The sequence below is a fragment of the Puma concolor genome, chromosome B3 (assembly GCF_028749965.1).
Source record: "Puma concolor isolate L17-30 chromosome B3, mPumCon1.1.hap2, whole genome shotgun sequence".
In the NCBI taxonomy this organism is placed as follows: Eukaryota; Metazoa; Chordata; class Mammalia; order Carnivora; family Felidae; genus Puma; species Puma concolor.
The window spans coordinates 86,046,079-86,064,318 of NC_141672.1; the positions used below are offsets into that span (position 1 = coordinate 86,046,079).

The 18,240-nt window shown below is 39.9% G+C and overlaps 1 protein-coding gene across 10 annotated transcripts in view; it reads left to right on the forward strand.

The window, feature by feature from the left end:
- The window catches only part of EIF2AK4 (eukaryotic translation initiation factor 2 alpha kinase 4), a 100,325-nt gene extending 82,382 nt beyond the window's left edge, over positions 1–17,943 (forward strand). For 8 of the 10 annotated variants that reach the window (XM_025918816.2, XM_086710335.1, XM_086710337.1 and 5 more), the window contains 8 exons: positions 1,119–1,205; positions 8,009–8,121; positions 10,568–10,626; positions 11,543–11,640; positions 13,099–13,167; positions 13,704–13,748; positions 17,081–17,199; positions 17,708–17,943. In XM_025918816.2, coding sequence (XP_025774601.1) covers positions 1,119–1,205; positions 8,009–8,121; positions 10,568–10,626; positions 11,543–11,640; positions 13,099–13,167; positions 13,704–13,748; positions 17,081–17,199; positions 17,708–17,765 — 648 coding nt within the window. In that variant the 3' untranslated portion in view covers positions 17,766–17,943. Of the gene's footprint in view, positions 1–1,118; positions 1,206–8,008; positions 8,122–10,567; positions 10,627–11,542; positions 11,641–13,098; positions 13,168–13,703; positions 13,749–17,080; positions 17,200–17,707 lie in introns of those variants that run through there. The other 2 variants (XR_015252578.1, XM_086710342.1) reach the window with 2 other exon arrangements.
- Positions 17,944–18,240: the final 297 nt, after the last annotated feature.

Below are 18,240 nucleotides of genomic sequence, written 5' to 3' on the forward strand. Positions count from 1 at the left end.
TCCTCTCCACCTCTGTTTCTGTCCTTAGATCTCTAACTCTGACCCTCCCATCTCCCTCTCACAAGGCCCACTGTTTCTGCCCAGATCATCCAGAATAATCTCCCTATCTCAAGATCCATAACTCATAGTTCCTTTTTACCATATAAGACAATATATTCAGTTGGCAGGGATTAGGCTGGGACATCTTCGCGGGGCCATCACAACCCACCACACTTCCGAAAGGCACTTCGTGTTTAGCGTGCGTACATATCCTCAGACCTCCCACAGCAGCCTGCCCTGGGGATGGAAGTGAGGGAGGTGGCACCCCCGAACCTGCTGGCCCCTCAGGAAGGGGGGGGGGGCCTTCAGAGAACATCTGCACTGCCACCAGCTGATCACAGAAGGGCCTGAGCCCCCAGGTAATCAAGTTGCATGCACGCTCACCCACACTCAGGTGCCCTGGAGCATGAAGAGATGCCCAGGGAAACAGCCTCCACCCTTCCTCCTGCTCCTTGCACATCGCCTACCAAGAGGTTTCCAAGGCTGCTGCCGTCCATTTTTGTGCACGTTATAAAAACGTTAGACGTATTTTAGACGTATGTTGTTACGTCTTGTTAGACGTATGTTGAGCGATAATTTTGAATTGTTGGAGCATCCCCTTGCATTTGTTTCCTTGTTTCATAAACTGTCAGAGAAGAGCTCTTACAGAAACAGGGACTTCCGTCCTGCACAGTGACATACGCTGCAGGCATCTCTGCTCGGATGCTCACTTTATGCTTCAGTCCTGCTTCTCACCTTCCACTCTTTTTGCTGCCTTTGCTTCCCTCAGAGGCCTTTTCATTGTGTGTATGTGTATTGTATAATTTTTGGCACCTTCCATCAAGATTTGGAGCTTTTGAAAACCTGACCACTGATTGTTCGTGGCCCCTTAGGACAATAGCGAACGTAAGAAAAGCAAGGTTTTATTCTCCTTTGAATTCTTACTCTTCTGGCTTGATATTTATATCTCCTGAAGTCAGCATGTTTAGTGATTCACTTTGAAAATCTAGCTGAACACAGTGTTTGCAGTCTCCTTAATCACTTGAAGCCGCTGTAGGTGTTCTGTGTTTATTTCACACACTGTGGTTTGTTTGTTTCAGTCCCAAGAAGAACTCCAGGAATACTGCAGACATCACGAAATCACCTACGTGGCCCTTGTCTCAGATAAAGGACGAAGCTATGTCAAGGTACAGACCCAAGGAAATCTTTCACAGTTAAACAGATTTTCCAAACTGGGTATTAACTGTGGAGCACCTGACTTCCCACTAAGGCCCTGGCCTTGGGTGTGGGTGGAAATCCATTATTTTATTGGCTGGACCTATTCTTGGAGAAAGACTATAGAGTAAGAGAGAATCTGCATCTGAATCCTTCCCTTCAAGCTTAAAAAATGCAAACACAGTGGCAGTAGCTTTTTCCTATTTTTCTCCCTTTGCTCCTCTTTTCCATCTAAGAAAACAAGAATAATCACTACCCTGAAATGCTGGTTGGCATAGCCTATGGCTGTTTCCTAATCAGTTTTACTCTGTTGCGTTTAACTTACGAAGCTCATAAATATACCACCTCCTAACCGTTATTTCTGTTTTTGAAGAAAAAAATCAACCTATTTCTCCCCTTTTAAATCTTTGTCAGGTTTTGATATCTGTGTAACGTTGGCTTCATAAATGAATTAGACAGTGTTCTCTCCTCTTCCACTTTGTGGAAGATTTTGTGTAGAATTGGTATTATTTCCTCCTCAAATATCTGCTCAGATTCCCCAGTAGAGTCATGTGGGCCTTGATAGAGAGCTATTCTGGTTGCTTGTTTCTGAATAAGTGACTTTTGGTAGTGTAGATCTTTCCCAGAATGTTTCCATTTCATCTAAATTTTCCTATATTTTCTGTCGCTGTCTGTGGGATATGCAATAATAATCCCCTTTCATTCTTGATATTGGTAATTTATGTCTTACCCCCCAACCCGCCCACACTTTTTCTTTTTTTAACCACTGGTGAGGTAAAAAAAAAACCCTAGCCTGACTAGAGGTTTATCAATCTTATTTGTATTTTCAGAAAACCAGTGTTTTTATGTTATTGATTTTTCCCTATTTTATGTTCATTTGTTTTCTATTCTATTGATTTCCACTCTTCATTCTGCAAATTTTGGATTTAGTTTATTCCATTTCTAATTTCTTCAGATAGAACTTTAGGTTAGGGGTAAACTACAGTCCATAGGCCACATCTGGCACACAGCCTATTTTGTATGGCCTGTGAGCTACAAATTTTTTTTACACTCTTTGTTTAAAAAAAAAAAAAATGCAGAGACATTGTTTGGCCTGCAAAGCCTAAAATCCTATCTGAGTCTTTGCATTTAAAAAACAAAAAACAAAAAAGGCACCTGGCTTGGACCACTGATTTTAGATTTTACTTTTCTAAGTAGAACTATTTAATGCTATAAATTTCACTCTAAGTACTGCATTAGTTGCATCCCACACATTTTTAAATTTTTTTTTTTTTTCAACGTTTTATTTATTTTTGGGACAGAGAGAGACAGAGCATGAACGGTGGAGGGGCAGAGAGAGAGGGAGACACAGAATCGGAAACAGGCTCCAGGCTCTGAGCCATCAGCCCAGAGCCTGACGCGGGGCTCGAACTCACGGACCGCGAGATCGTGACCTGGCTGAAGTCGGATGCTTAACCGACTGCGCCACCCAGGCGCCCCTCCCCCCACACATTTTTTTTTTTTTTAATTTTTTTTTTTTTTTTCAACGTTTATTTATTTTTGGGACAGAGAGAGACAGAGCATGAACGGGGGAGGGGCAGAGAGAGAGAGGGAGACACAGAATCGGAAACAGGCTCCAGGTTCTGAGCCATCAGCCCAGAGCCCGACGCGGGGCTCGAACTCACGGACCGCGAGATCGTGACCTGGCTGAAGTCGGACGCTTAACCGACTGCGCCACCCAGGCGCCCCTCCCCACACATTTTTATATGTAGTGCTTTTATTTTCATTTAGTTCAGAATTTTTTTTTTTTTTTTTTTTTTTTTTTTTAAGTAGGCTTCACATCCAGCATGGAGCCCAATGCCTGGCTTGAGCTCACAATCCTGAGATCAAGAGTCGGATGCTTAACCGACTGAGCCACCCAGGCACCCCTTTTATTTTTATTTTTTTAATAGTTCAGAATACTTTCTAATTTCTTTGGTTATTTCTTCTTTGATCCACGGGTTACTTCCAGATATTTGGGTATTTTCCAGCTATCTTTCTTTAAGGATTTCTAATGATTTATTTAATTCCTTTGCGATCAAAGAACATACATATTCTATATGATTTCAGTCCTTTTAATTTTACTGAGTCATGGTTTAAAGTAAAACAATGGTCTGTTACTGTGATGTTTCATGTACACTTGAAAAGAATGTGTATTCTGCATTGTTAGGAGGAGTGTTTGATAAATAATCAGGTCACATTAGATGATGTTGCCCAAGTGATCTGTATCTTTACTAATCATTTTGTCTACATGTTCAATCAGTTACTGAGAGAGGAGTATTGAAATCTCCAGCTCTCATTGTAGATTTGTCCATTTCTCCAAAAGTTTTATCAGTTTTTGCATTTTGAAGCTCTGTTATTTGGTGAATGCACATTTAGAATTTTATATGTTTGATGAATTGACCTCTTTATCATTATGAAATGTTCTTCTTTATCCCTGATAACACTTCTTGTTCTGAGGTCTTTTGGTTAGTGTTTGCATGACATGTCTGTTTCCATCCTGTGTCTTGAAGTGCGTTTCTTAGAGACAGTCAGCAGTTGAGTTGTGCCTTTATCCACTCTGACAATTCCTGCCTTTTAATTGGAATTGTTAGACATTAATTTGTAATGCAGTTAGCGAAATGGTTGGGTTTAAATCTGCCATTTTACTATTTGTTTTCTGATTATTCCATCTGTTCTTTTTTCCATTTTTGTCTTTTCATGCCTTTTTAGATTGATATCTACTATTTTACTGACCATTACTCGTTTTTGGTGAGACTGTTTTTGTGACCTCTCTAGGGTTTGCAATATACACCTTTAACTTAACACATTCTACCTTCAAAAAAATGTCATATGCCTTTCTCTTATCGTGTAAGAACCTTATAAGAATACTTCCATTTCCCTTCTCTCATTCTTTGTGCTGTTGTTGCCAAATATTTTTCTTACATATATTGTAAAGTCCACAATACATTGTTATTATTTTGGCTTTAATTAGTTATTTTTTAAAGAGGCTTTTGTTTTGGTTTTTTTTAGAGAGGTTTTTAAAATAAGGGGGGAAATGTCTTTTATATTTACCCACCTAGTTACCATCTCTTGTACTACTGATTCCTTTGTTGAGGAAGACATCATTCTGATTTCATTTGCCTTCTGCCTGAAGAATTTCCTTTAATATTTCTGGTCCATGCAGGTGTGCTGGTCGTGAGTTGTCTCAGTTGTTATTGGTCTGAGAAAGTCTTCACCCTCATTTTTGAAAGATGTTTTTGCTAGATATAAAATTCAACATTTACATGTTTTTCATTTTGCACTTTGAAGAGGTGTTTTACTGTCTTCTGAGCTGATCACCGTTTCTGTTAAAGTCTGCTTTGATCCTCTGAATATGATTGTTTTTTATTTTCTGGCAGCTTATAAGATTTTCATTTGTCACTGGTTTTCTGCATTTTGAATATGGTTTACCTCAGTGTGGTATTCTCTATATTCTAATACTTGGTATTCGTAGATAGGACTTCTTTGAACTGTAGATTTGTAGTTCTCATGAAATTTAGAAAATTTTCAGACATTATTTCCTCAAATATTTTTCTGTCCCTTTTCCTCTTTTACTTCTAGGACTCCAATTACAGTATGTTAATTATCTGATATCGCCCCACACCTCATTGGGTCTCTCTTTGTTTTGTTCCCCCCCCCCCCCCATGCTTTATTCTGGATCATTCAGTGATCTTTCTGCAATATCTTACATGCTATTAATCCCACTGCATTTCTTATTTCGGATATTGTATTTTTCCATCTTTATAAGTTATATTTGGATCTTTAGGTCTTCCATTTCTCTCTTACGGTTTTTGTTTCCTTTATATTTTTTATAAGATTTAAAACAGTCATTCTAAGGTATCTGTCTACTGATTCCATAATTTCTGAGACATTTCTCTGTCTGTTTCTGTCGTTTCTCCTTGCTGTGAGTCCTGTTTTCTTGCCACCTTGCATGCCTAGTAATTTTGGATTGGTTGTGGACATAATGAATTTTACATTTTTGGAAATACTGCTGGGCTTTGTTCTGGGGTATAGTTAAAATACTTGAATTGTTTGATCCTTTCCAGGCTTGGTGTTAAGCTTTGTTAGGGCAGACCAGGGCCGCCTTTAGCTCTGAGCTGACCCATTACTAATAAGGCAGTATCGCCTGGGTGGCTCAGTCGGTTGAGCATCTGACTTCGGCTCAGGTCATGGTCTCATCGTTCCTGAGTTCAAGCCTCACATCAGACTCTGTGCTGACAGCTTAGCACCTGGAGCCTGCTTTGGATTCTGTGTCTCCCTCTCTCTGCCCCTCTCCCACTTGTGCTCTGTCTCTATCTCTCAAAAATGAACAATAAAAAAAAAAGTTAAAAAGTTTAAAAAAAATTTTTTTTAGGTTTATTTTTGAGAAAGAGTTGTTCCTTGTTGTCTAATGTCTGAAAAATCTTATGTGTTTTGTCGGGTTTTCTAACTGTTGAAGGCAGGAAGGCAGTTCTTGGAGTAGTTTATCCTTTTAGGGAAGATTTGCAAGTCCCCACTACTAGTCTGCTGGTTAGTCACAAAATTAGAAATGCCCTTAAGAACTACTGATCAGGCCTCTTCCAGAATAGTGATTGCTCCTGCAGTAGTACTGAGAGGTGACCATCAAGCCTTTGCTGGATAACTCGTGTCATAAGAAAGTGCTATAATGCTGAGCAAATTTTAAAAACCTGAATTAGTCTCCTTCCCAAAATCTAACGCTCAATGGTCTTAGTTCTGTATTCTTGAGTAGTCGCAATAGCCAGTCTAATTCTTCCTCCTTCTCTCAACTACCTTCAAATAAATTCTAGGAGACCAGAGACTGCCATGCCACTCTATCCTCATTGCTGGTGTAAAAAAAAATTTTTTAACGTTTATTTATCTTTGAGAAAGACAGAGAGAGACAGAGTACGAGTCGGGGAGGGGCAGAGAGGAAAACACAGAATCCAAAGCAGGCTCCGGGCTCTGAGCTGTCAGCACAGACTCTGATGTGGGGCTCGAACCCATGAACTATGAGATCATGAACTGAGCCAGGGTCGGATGCTTAACCAACTGAGCCATCCAGGCTCTCCCTGTTTTCTGGATTAAACATTCTGGTTACTTAAGCCATTTCTCTTAACATGATTTCCCAGATCCTTGACCCTCCTAGTTAAGCTCCCCTAGACATGCTTGGTTAATGTCTGTCTTTAAATGTGATCCTAGAATTCTACACAGCACTCTAAGAATATTTTGACTAAATGAGAATGCTCTCTGACCTCCCTCAATCCAGATACCATATTTCTCCTAATGGAGCTTACTAGTGAACTCTTAGCAACCATGTGGCTCTTGGGCTTATACTGAACTTATCAGCTAAAATTCATTGGCCTTTTAACAGTTATCACCATGTCTGGTTGGCCACCTACAACGAAGGCTTCAATTACAGGACGTCATATTTATCTCCATTAAATGTGATCTTGTTCATTCTAGAACATTGTTTCAGCCTGTCCAGCTCTTTCCAATCTTGTATCACCTTCATATTTGAAGGGCAAGACATCACTTCATTCACCCAGTCAACAAATGCATTTTAAGTATTAACAGTGTAGAAGGGATGGAATTTAAGATCCTAAAGGATACAGTGACATTTAAGCCTCAGGCCCTCCTGTGAGGTATCCTATAATCTGGTAGGGAACATAACACATTTGTGCACGATTATGAGTTAGAAAATGCTAAATGCCATTAGAGTCCTATAGAGAACGTTCTATGAGGGTTCATCACCACCCAGGAGAGGACTTCAGAAGTAGCAGAGAAGTCTTCAGGGCAGAGGTGGGGTTTATGCTGGACCCTCATGGATGGGTAGCATATAGGTACGTGCTGAAAGGACCTTTTAAGCATAAGGAATAGCAAAGGTAATGGTAAGTCTTTGACCTGCCTGTTCCAAAGTCAGAGGGAGGCCAGCAAAGAACTATTCTGGTATTATCCTGAATAAGTCTACTTTGGATGAAGCAGAAGCATTGCAAAGAAGGGGTACCTCTGGAGAGACTGGTTTTAGCTAGATCATGGGGAGCAAAATGCCCACCGAGGAATTTAGATTTTATGTAGCAGCTCGAGACCTGTCTCAGGGGCCTCCAGAGCATCAATTTTCTACAGAAGGGGACATCAGAGTTGTATGTGAAAAAAATTAATCTGCAGGTACGTGTAGCATGGAATGGAGTGAGGGGAAACTAAAGACAGGGATAGCAGTGCGAACAATATAAAGCTATTCTAAGCCAAGGCCACTCCATGGCCAGTGAAGATGAAAGGTATCGTAAAAAAATGGGATGACAGGACTTAGGTTTGGAATGGGGGTTGGGGAGGGGGTGGAAACTTGGTGACTGACCAGGGGATATTTAAGGGGAAGAAAATGTGAAAGAAATGAAATAGGAGCTGGTTAGTCTTGCCCCCCCCCCCCCCACCTTTTTTTAAACTCTATCACCAATGATAAGCTTTTCTAGTCTATACCAGAGTTTTTCAAAGCCACAGTGACGTTTGGGGCCGGATAATTATGGGGGCTGCTGTTCTGGGCACTGTAGGATGTTGAACAGCATCCCAGGCCTCTCTCCACAAGATGTTGGTAGCACCCTCTATAGATGTCACAACCAAAACTTGACTCCAAACATCGCCAGCTGTCCTGTGGTGAGCAAAATTGCCTCTGGTCGAGAACCACCAACCTGAACTGTCGTTTTGTACTCGGGTTCAGCCTATTGGCTTCAGAAATTGATGGATCTATTTCATTCTTTTTAAGGTTAAGTCTTTTGAGAAGGAAAGGCAAACAGAGAAATGCGTGCTGGAGTCTGATCTTATAGACTATGTTGTGCAGAAACTCAGGACTAAAGTCAGTGATGAAAGGACTATCAGGTAACAAAGGCCCAGAAAACCAGCTGTGATACCTGTAGAACTTCCGTGCCTTTTTTAGAAAAATCAATTTGATCCTTTTGGGAAATAAAGATTCATCAGGATCACTTTTAATGGACCATTCTGTTGCTTCTGAAGAACTCAAGAGTTGAAGTATACGATCCCCTGTATAAGACTAATCCTACTTTCAGTGTCCTTTCTCATAACATGTCAGAGAATGCTTTATCAGTTTGAAAGTCCTCAGGAGCCAGAATTAATTATCTTACTTGGTCTGTTATGCAGCAAATTTTGGTAGTATTTTGTCAATATATTTGAAAGATCTAATATATTCTGGGAAAAGATCTCATATTAAATGTACACTGGCTCAACTCTCTGGATAGGAATTTAACAAAGTTAAAAACCTTAAAAATTAAAAAGAAAGACCCATTAATATTACTTTCAGGAATTTATAGCAAAAATTATCCCATGGGGGTATGTGAAAGATGTCTATCAAGGCATTGTTTATAACAGCAGTTCCAAACTTTTTGGCCTTAGAAGCCCTTTATATCCTTAAAAATTATTTGAGGGCATCAAAGAATGTTGTTTATGTGGGTTGCATCTATCAGTAATTTGGTAGAATTAAAATGAATATTTTAAAAATACTTTTTAAATAAACCAATTACATGCTAATCTAAATGACATATTTTAATGAAAAATAACTATTTTCCAAAACCAAAGAAATTTAAGAAGAGCAACACTTTCATCTTTTTACAGATAAAGAGACAAAAATGGAAAAAAAATGCATTAACACTTAGATAGAAAAAACTAGATTGTCATCTGCTTCTGCATTCAATCTGTTGTGCTATCACCCATCATACAGTCTCTGGAAAATTCCAGGACACACTTGTGAGAGGATGAGCATAAAAAAAAGAGAGAAGTAACATTTTAGGATTGTGGTGAAAATTGTCTTGACCTTACAGACCTCTGAAAGGGTCTCAGGGGCCTCCAGAGGTCCCTGGACCACATGTTGAGAAATCTCTCACTTATAGTATCACAAAATCCATTCTAGAAGATTGTTTGGATTATAGTAATATAGTGAAATGCTATGCAGCCTTCAAAAATGATGATTCTAGGAGCCAGGCCTGACTGGCTCAGTCAAAAGAACATGTGACTCTTGATCTCAGGATTATGACTTTGAGCCCCATATTGGACACAGAGTTTACTTAAAAACAAATTTTTTTTTTAAATGTTGATTCTAGTAAAGCTGAATTTATTGACATGGAAGGATGTCCATAGACAACATATACGATCCTATTTTTCTCAATCAAAATACACAGTCCATATATAGGCTGGAATGACATACCAAATTTTTAATTGTAGTTATTTCTGGTTAGTGGGATTACAAGGGATCCTAATTTTCTTAAGGCTTTTTTTTTTTTTTAAATAAATGTGTAACTTTTACATATATGCTCATAATCAGAAATACTTTTTTTGGCTTCTATCAGTGATTCTCAAGTAGGGGACACTTGGCACTGTTTGCAGACATTTCTGGTTGTCAGAACTGGGGGTGCCGCTAGTACCTAGGAGAGATCAGGGGTGCTGCTGCTTCTACAGTACATGGGACTGACCGCCCAGACTGCCAACCAAGAGTTATCTGGCCCCAAATGTCAGTAGTGCCAACAGTGAAAAATCCTGGCTTCTATAAAACATTCTTACTCTCTTCTCCTTCCCTCACCCTGCTTGAGTAAATTCCCATCTGCACCTAGCTTGAATAAGTTCACCAGCGTGCTTTCTCTGAAGGCATATAATGTTCTGGAAGTCACCAGATATTAGGATTATGGATTTTAAAAAATAGAGGTTTAGAAAGCATAAAATACTCAACTAATTAATAGTACAGGTGAACATTAAGACACTTAAAAGGCCAGATGGGATTCAGTTTTAGCAGGGAAAGGTTTAAAATCTTTCCTCCATGTGCGTGATTACTTCCATGTTTTCCCCGAGAGAACTATTATGTCTCTCAAAGGCTATAAACTAATTCAGTCTTTAAAAGAATGTCCATTCACAGCTTTTGAAAGAATCTCCTTGTTTACTAAATGTTCTCCTGTGGGAGATCACCAAGGTTGCTGCCATAATAAAGGTGGGGCATGCCATTGCTAATGTTTCCTTGTATTGTGAGGGGGGCGGAAAGAACACCCATTAGATTTCATTGAAATTAGCTTCTTATGTTGAGCCAGGATTTCAGACATAGCTGAATACATCAAAAGGTTGTCTTTAGGTATTTGTTAATCTGAAATGACATCCTTTTTAATTTTTACTTGCTGTTGACCAAACGCAAAATTAAGTTCAAGTTTTGTTATTTTTCTTCCACTAATAACCACTATTTAGTTTTTACATTTAATAGAAAAAATGGCTCACTTTATCTGTGTTTTGCTTTATTGACTGTTTTGTAATTGTTTTTGTTTGTTTTTAGAGAAGCTTCCGATAATCTTGCAGTGCAAAATCTGAAGGGGTCATTTTCTAATGCTTCAGGTATTTACTAATTATGATCTGAACATAATCGTGCTGTGTGTGTGTGTGCACGTTTGCGGTAAGCACTAATGACTGTGCTGCCTCCTTGCTGCATCAGAAATACATCTTGAAAGTAACACATACTGTTAAATGTACCAGCTGGAATTTTTCTCTGTGCTTTGAAACCCACATCCTAGAAAAAGATGGGAAGTTTGGTGATTCCTCTGATCCTAATACATCCCTGTCTTACTGTCTTATTTTCACAATTGGTTTAGTCTTCCTTTGGCTCGGTTTATTATACAGATTAAATGTGGATAATTTTCCTGGAAATCTTCCCCACACAGAAGATTGAAGAATAATATGTTGAAATCCCTTGAGAAAGACACTGTGTATGCATTTTGTTTTCCTGAAAGCCAAGAGGAACAGTGGTGATAGTTAAATCTTTAGTTTAACCACATCTACCAACCTTACTGAAAAAGCAATGTCCCAAGCATTGTCCACAAGACGACTTATTTGGCTTTTAACAGAACTGGGTCTTTTTGGTTTGTTTCTGCTAGCATTGACTTTCTGCCACTGTCGGTTTTCAAATACTTTCAGGAATTTAGAATTTGAAGGATAGTTATGTGTGATTTTTTTTTTCCCCCTAAGGTCACCAGGTTTTGGTGACAAATATAGCCTCCCTGTGCCTTAGTCACCTTCCACCCCACCTCCCACTTGAGGAGAGAAGCCTGGTAATTTTGACAGAAGCATCAGGGTTCTGGGCTCCTCCAGGTCAAGTACAGGTAGTTGCAGAGATGGAAAACCAAGCCCAGACAGAATCTAGCCCATAGAATGACACCAGGGCGGCTTCTACGAATATCCCTGCCATCTCTGTGGTGTGTTACAGAAAGTGGGTGGGATCAGTTAGGACCATACATTCTGAAATTCTCTGTTTCAGGTTTGTTTGAAATCCATGGAGCCGCTGTTGTTCCCATTGTGAGTGTGATCGCCCCAGAGAAGCTGTCAGCCAGCACTAGGAGGCGGTATGAAACTCAGGTACACAGTTCCCTCAGCTTTCTCATGTAAGCTACAAAGGAGGAAGAAAATAGGAAAGGAAGTTAAGAAACAGAGTTTCCTGGAAATACTTTCCTCCTCACTTCCGTAACTTGGTGGCTTCTGAAAATTCATCAACTCAGCTCTCTCTGGTGTTAGGATTCTGCCCCATTTGCCCTCCAAAGAGGCATCCGTGTATGTTGTGGGCACCTAGAAGCACCTACTGTCAGAGTTATTAGATCTAAACAAAGACTTCCTGGTGTATGTCTAATGGCAGAAAGGGTTGGGTTTTGTTCTGAATAACAAAGCACATGAGATCTGTTCCAAGACTTGGGGCAGGTTTCTGTCTGCATACATGTTTTTGCTATCTACTGTATGCCGGATTTGGTGTGAAATACCATGTAAAATTTAAAAGACATATGGCATGGCCCAATCCTCAGAGTTTATAAAACCTTAGAAGCATATGCAGGATACAGTTGGGAGAACAACAGAGGAGAAATAACAGAATGCTGCATTAGGCACACTGAATAGGAGTGTAGGAGTGTGCTACATACAGACACAGGGGCGGGGTGGAGAGCAGTGTCTGCACGGATGATAGACGAAGGCCTCCTGGAGGGAATCCCTGATGGATTTAAATAGGTAGGGGAAAGAAATAAGGGCAGTCCTCACACTCATGAGCCCGGTCAGGACACTGGCCTAACTTGGGAAGTGAGTGAGTGTTACAGAACAGTCATTATGTAGAAATGCGTTTAGACAAATATAAAAGATGACCTCATTTTGGTATGCTCTCCTGGCTGTTTCTCAGGATGTTGGATGGTGACGCATTTTCACATCTTTCTGTTGCTTTCATCCCCCTTGACTTCCGTGTCCTCACTGCTGTCACCTTCTTTTTCCAAATGTAGCTTAATAATAAAATCCTCCTGCTCCCACGTACAGTTTTAGTGCCCTGAGCTTAATGCTAAACAACTAAGTAGGTGGAGCATTAAGTTATCAAAACAGACTATAAAATCTCATTTCCCCTGAGATCAGGATAGACTAAGCACTCATCTTTCCGGGGTGGGTTGAGAACAAGTCCTTAGATAATCTTTGGGAGCCCTTCTAGGCCTTAGTTTGTCACTCGTGATGGATGGTTTCCTACAATAAGAAATAAAATGGCGGGGCGCCTGGGTGGCGCAGTCGGTTAGGTGTCCGACTTCAGCCAGGTCACGATCTCGCGGTCCGTGAGTTCGAGCCCCGCGTCAGGCTCCAGGCTGATGGCCCAGAACCTGGAGCCTGTTTCTGGTTCTGTGTCTCCCTCTCTCTCTGCCTCTCCCCCGTTCATGCTCTGTCTCTCTCTGTCCCAAAAATAAATAAACGTTGAAAAAAAAATTAAAAAAAAAAAAAAAAAAAAAAGAAATAAAATGGCAAGAAAGATGGTTTGGGTTGGCAGCTTCTGAATTCTGACAGGTTTTCTTGTTTTAGGTACAAACCCGACTTCAGACCTCCCTTGCCAACTTACATCAGAAAAGCAGTGAAATTGAAATTCTGGCTGTAAGTCTCTTTCTTTAACATTTTGAGAATTGTCCTGTTGTTAAAAGTTGTTTCCTCAGAGGTCAGGCCATTTATGCTCAGTGTGCACAGTATTGGGATCCAGGCCTTTTATCACTGACATGAACCACATGCAATCTAAATCTGTAAAAACTGGGGAGAAAACTGAAGGTTCTGTGTTTGTTTCTCCTGTTTTCTTCCTCTGAAAGATGGGGGGGGGGGGGGGGTAGGGAGAATAAAAACAAAATCACCATTTTCCTAAAATGTTTCAGACCTTTGCCTCATTAAAAATATACTGAGTGCAGAAAGTAGCAGCAAGCTTCTGGGGTGTAACATGTGAGGACCAGAGATATTCGTTCTCCAGTGCTGACCTCTTACCGTTGCATGGTTCATCTAAGTGTGCTTTATTTTATAGCACAGTCGTGTCCCAGACTCTTCCAACCCTATTCATGTTGCTCCCTCCAAACACCACCATTGTCAGGCAGTATGTGCTGCCTTGGGTTCCTTGACAGATAACCTACATTTTTGTGTATCGACAGGTGGATCTACCCAAAGAAACCATCCTACAGTTTTTATCATTAGAGGTAAGTGAGATGAACTCTTGTGCATTATGGCCTTTAAAATTCCAAAGTTTGGGTGTTAAATTTGCCAAAACAAAATTAAAATGGCATTATTTTCTTAGTGATACTGAGTATTTTTTGACAGTTCCAGGAATTCAATAACATTGTTCTTTTATGTGACATATATATTACTGAATCAGATTTTGAGAGAATCATACTTTTCTAGTGACTTTCTTTTAAATTTCAGAGAATATTTCAACACCCTGTATTTTTACTGCACACCTCATATTTTTACTGTGTATCAGGCTCTAGCAGGCCTTGCTCTAAGCATGATTTTTTTTTAAATTTTTAAAAATTTATATCCAGGGGCGCCTGGGTGGCGCAGTCGGTTAAGCGTCCGACTTCAGCCAGGTCACGATCTCGCGGTCCTTGAGTTCGAGCCCCGCGTCAGGCTCTAGGCTGATGGCTCAGAGCCTGGAGCCTGTTTCCGATTCTGTGTCTCCCTCTCTCTCTGCCCCTTCCCCGTTCATGCTCTGTCTCTCTCTGTCCCAAAAATAAATAAACGTTGAAAAAAAAATTTTTTTTTAAATAAAAAAAAAAAATTTATATCCAAATTAGCATATAATGAAACAATGATTTCAGGAGATTCCTTAATGCCCCTGACCCATTTAGCCCATCCCCCTGCCCCACAACCCCTCCAGTAACCCTCAGTTTGTTCTCCATATTTATGAGTCTCTTCTGTTTTGTCCCCCTCCCTGTTTATTTCCCTTCCCTTATGTTCATCAGTTTTGTCTCTTAAAGTCCTCATATGCGTGAAGTCATATGATATGATATGAAGTCTTTCTCTAATTTCACTTAGCATAATACCCTCCATTTCCATCCACATAGTTGCAAATGGCAAGATTTCATTCTTTTTTATTGCCAAGTAATACTCCATTGTGTGTGTGTATACACATACCACATCTTTATCCATTCATCCATCGATGGACATTTGGGCTCTTTCCATACTTGGGCTACTGTCAGTAGTGCTGCTATAAACATGGGGGTGCATGTGTCCCTTTGAAACAGCACACCTGTATCCCATGGATAAATGCCTAGTAGTGCAATTGCTGGGTCATAGGATAGTTCTATTTTTAGTTTTTTGAGGAACCTCCATACTGTTTTCTAGAGTGGCTGCACCAGCTTGCATTTCCAAGCATTTTTCAAATATTAACTCCTTTAATCATAACAAACTCGAGATAGGTACTGTTAACCCATTATATAAATAAAAAGCAGCATTTTACATTTTATGGAGAATGGAAGAAGAGATATTAAGTATCTTAAAAAAAATTTCTTTTTTTTTTTTGAGAGAGAGCACACAAGCAGGGGAGAGGGGCAGAGGGAGAGAGAATCTTAAGCAAGTTTCCACACTTAGCATGGAGCCCAACCTGGGGCTCGATCTCACGATTCTGGGCTCATGACCTGAGCCAAAATCAAGAGTCAGACCCTCAACCGACTGAACCACCCAGGTGCCCAGAAATATAAAATACCTTACTCGAGGTCAACCTACTAGTAATTAGCAGAGACAGGATTTGAACCTAGACAGACTAGTAAAATCTATACTCTCAACCTCCATACAATGCTGTCTCAGACCTTCATTACAACTAGGGAAGCTTATTTGTAGAACTAGAACTATGTATTTTTATAAAAATTAAGTCAACGGGGCGCCTGGGTGGCGCAGTGGGTTAAGCGTCCGACTTCAGCCAGGTCACGATCTCGCGGTCCGTGAGTTCGAGCCCCGCGTCGGGCTCTGGGCTGACCGCTCAGAGCCTGGAGCCTGTTTCAGATTCTGTGTCTCCCTCTCTCTCTGCCCCTCACCCGTTCATGCTCTGTCTCTCTCTGTCCCAAAAATAAATAAACGTTGAAAAAAAAAATTAAAAAAAAAAAAAAAATTAAGTCAAGAATTAAGTGTGTGTGTGTAAGTTTTTATAGGTAGCACTAAAAACAAGCAATCTGATTTAAAAATGGACATAGGACCCAAATAGACATTTTTCCAAAGACATACAGATGGCCAACAGACACATGGAAAGATGCTCAACATCACCCATCATCAGGGAAATGCAAATCAAAACTACAATAAGATAGCTAAATGGAATAAACCAGAGAAAGACAGATTTCATGATTTCATTCATATGTTGAATTTAAGAAACAAAGCAAATAAGGAAAAAAAAAAAAAGACTAAGGAACACTCTATAGTTAAAAGAACTGATGGTTACCAGACAAGGGGTGGATAGGTACAATCGGTGAAGGGGATAGAGTACACTTACCATGATGAGCATGGAATGTGTATAGAAACGTTAAATCACTATATTATACACCTGAAACTAATACTGTATGTTAACCATACTGGAATTAAAAAAATAAAAAACACTTTTATTTATTTTTGAGAGAGAGAGCACGATCAGGGACAGGGCAGGGAAAGAATCCTAAGCAGGCTGTGCACTGCCAACTCGAAGCCTGATGCGGGCTTGATTTCACAGTGAGATCATGACCTGAGCCAAAATCAAGAGTCAGATGCTCAATGGACTGAGCCACCCAGGCACCCCCAAAAAAGTCTTTTTTATGAGTAGCTTTTAATATCAAATAGCCTAAAACTTCTAAAAATTTGACTAAGCATTTCTTCAAATGTATATTATTTTGAGAGAAAGAGCACGAGTGGGGGAGGGGCAGAAAGAGGGAGACACAGAACCTGAAGCAGGCTTCAGGCGCTGAGCTGTCAGCACAGACCCCGACATGGGGCTCAAACCCATGAACAGTGCCCTGAGGTGAAGCTGGAGGCTTAACTGACTAAGCCACCCAGGTGCCCCTGAATAAGCATTCTTAAGGTAACAAACTTCAATCATAGCTGCAGGTGATTTTTTTTTAACATCCTATCAAAGAATACTTTTTTGTCTACTCTGTGTTTAGTCACAGATTAAATTAGATGAAAAAAATGAACTTTGCCCCCAAACTAACATTTGATATTTTTCTCTTGTCATCTTGTAAATAAGCATATACCACTGTGCTGGCAGTTACTGCTTTATGCTCCACTCAAATGGATGCACACAGAGGTGTTACTTGCATTTTACACAAAATAAATCAGTAATAACTGGTCTAAAGTCATGTAGCACACTACGGCATTGCTCAGCAGGATCTAAAAAGGAGTCTTGTACAGAAAAATCAGTGCTTCAAAGGAAAAACCCCAACAATCTCCCACCAGTTTTATCTGTGATTTTTTGCAGTACACTTAAATGGCATTAGCATTTCATTAGTGACCCAGAAAAAGCCAGTGAATAAACACTAGTACCTGTCATTAAGTCTTATCTATTTTTTCCTAGTGGGATGCTGATGAACAGGCATTTAATACAACTGTGAAGCAGCTGCTGTCCCGCCTGCCAAAGCAAAGATACCTCAAATTAGTCTGTGATGAAATTTATAACATCAAAGTAGAAAAAAAGTAAGTTACCACTTAGGTATTGCAGGTTTCAGTGTGGGTTAAAACTCAAGGAGGGATTTCGAAATGGCATATTTTATTGTCTTGTCGAGTTCTGATGGCTGATAAGCCATTATGTTGGAATGGCACCTGATAACCAGTAAGGCTTGCTCAGGACTATGAATCAGTCATGATTTGTCAATAACAAAACCCAGCAGTCCCAGGGGTAGCAATCCCACTTCGAATCTTCATCACCCAGGTAACTTCTATGAATGTCTAAATGAAAGGGAAATGCTGTGACTGCTGTGCTGTAGATGTCCTCATGTCAGAATGCCAGTCATTCGTTACCAGCTGCTTAAAAGGCATGGTGTTCCCCTCATGTAGGATCCTATACTACAGACCCTTGGCCCATCACCACTTCTGTAAAACTTACATAGTTTTTTCAATGACTAGCCTTACATTAAACGTTCTAAATTTGTTATTAACTTTGTTCTTCACCCATTATATTGATCCTACCTTTTCTCTTTTGCAGGGTATCTGTGTTATTCCTGTATAGCTACAGAGATGACTACTACAGAATTTTATTTTAATCCTAAAGAATGGTCATTATCTTGTTGAAAGACAGGAGCTTATACTATGAAATGTTGTACATTCACTGTAATTTAAACTTTACATTCTAAGAAGGTGTCCCACAAAGTTGAGCTTTGTAAGTTTTTCATGTGTAATATATAAATTTATCTTTTTGAACATAATAAATGCTTTCATATATCTGCTGCTTTTAAATTGCAAATCCATTAACACTGAAGGTTTTGTGGAGCTAGAACACAAGAAAACAGCCACGTTTTTTCTTAATCCTAATGACTAAGCACATGACTATGCCCAAAGCACCCCAAAAAGGTCCACACCAAGAAACATAGTAATTAAAACAGCCAAAAAGTAATGTACAAGAGAAAACAGTTACATACATGGGAAACCCTGTAAGGCTACTGGCTAATTTTTCACCAAAAACTTTGCAGGCCAGAGGGAGGGACATGATATATTCAAAGTGCTGAAAGAAAACCTGCA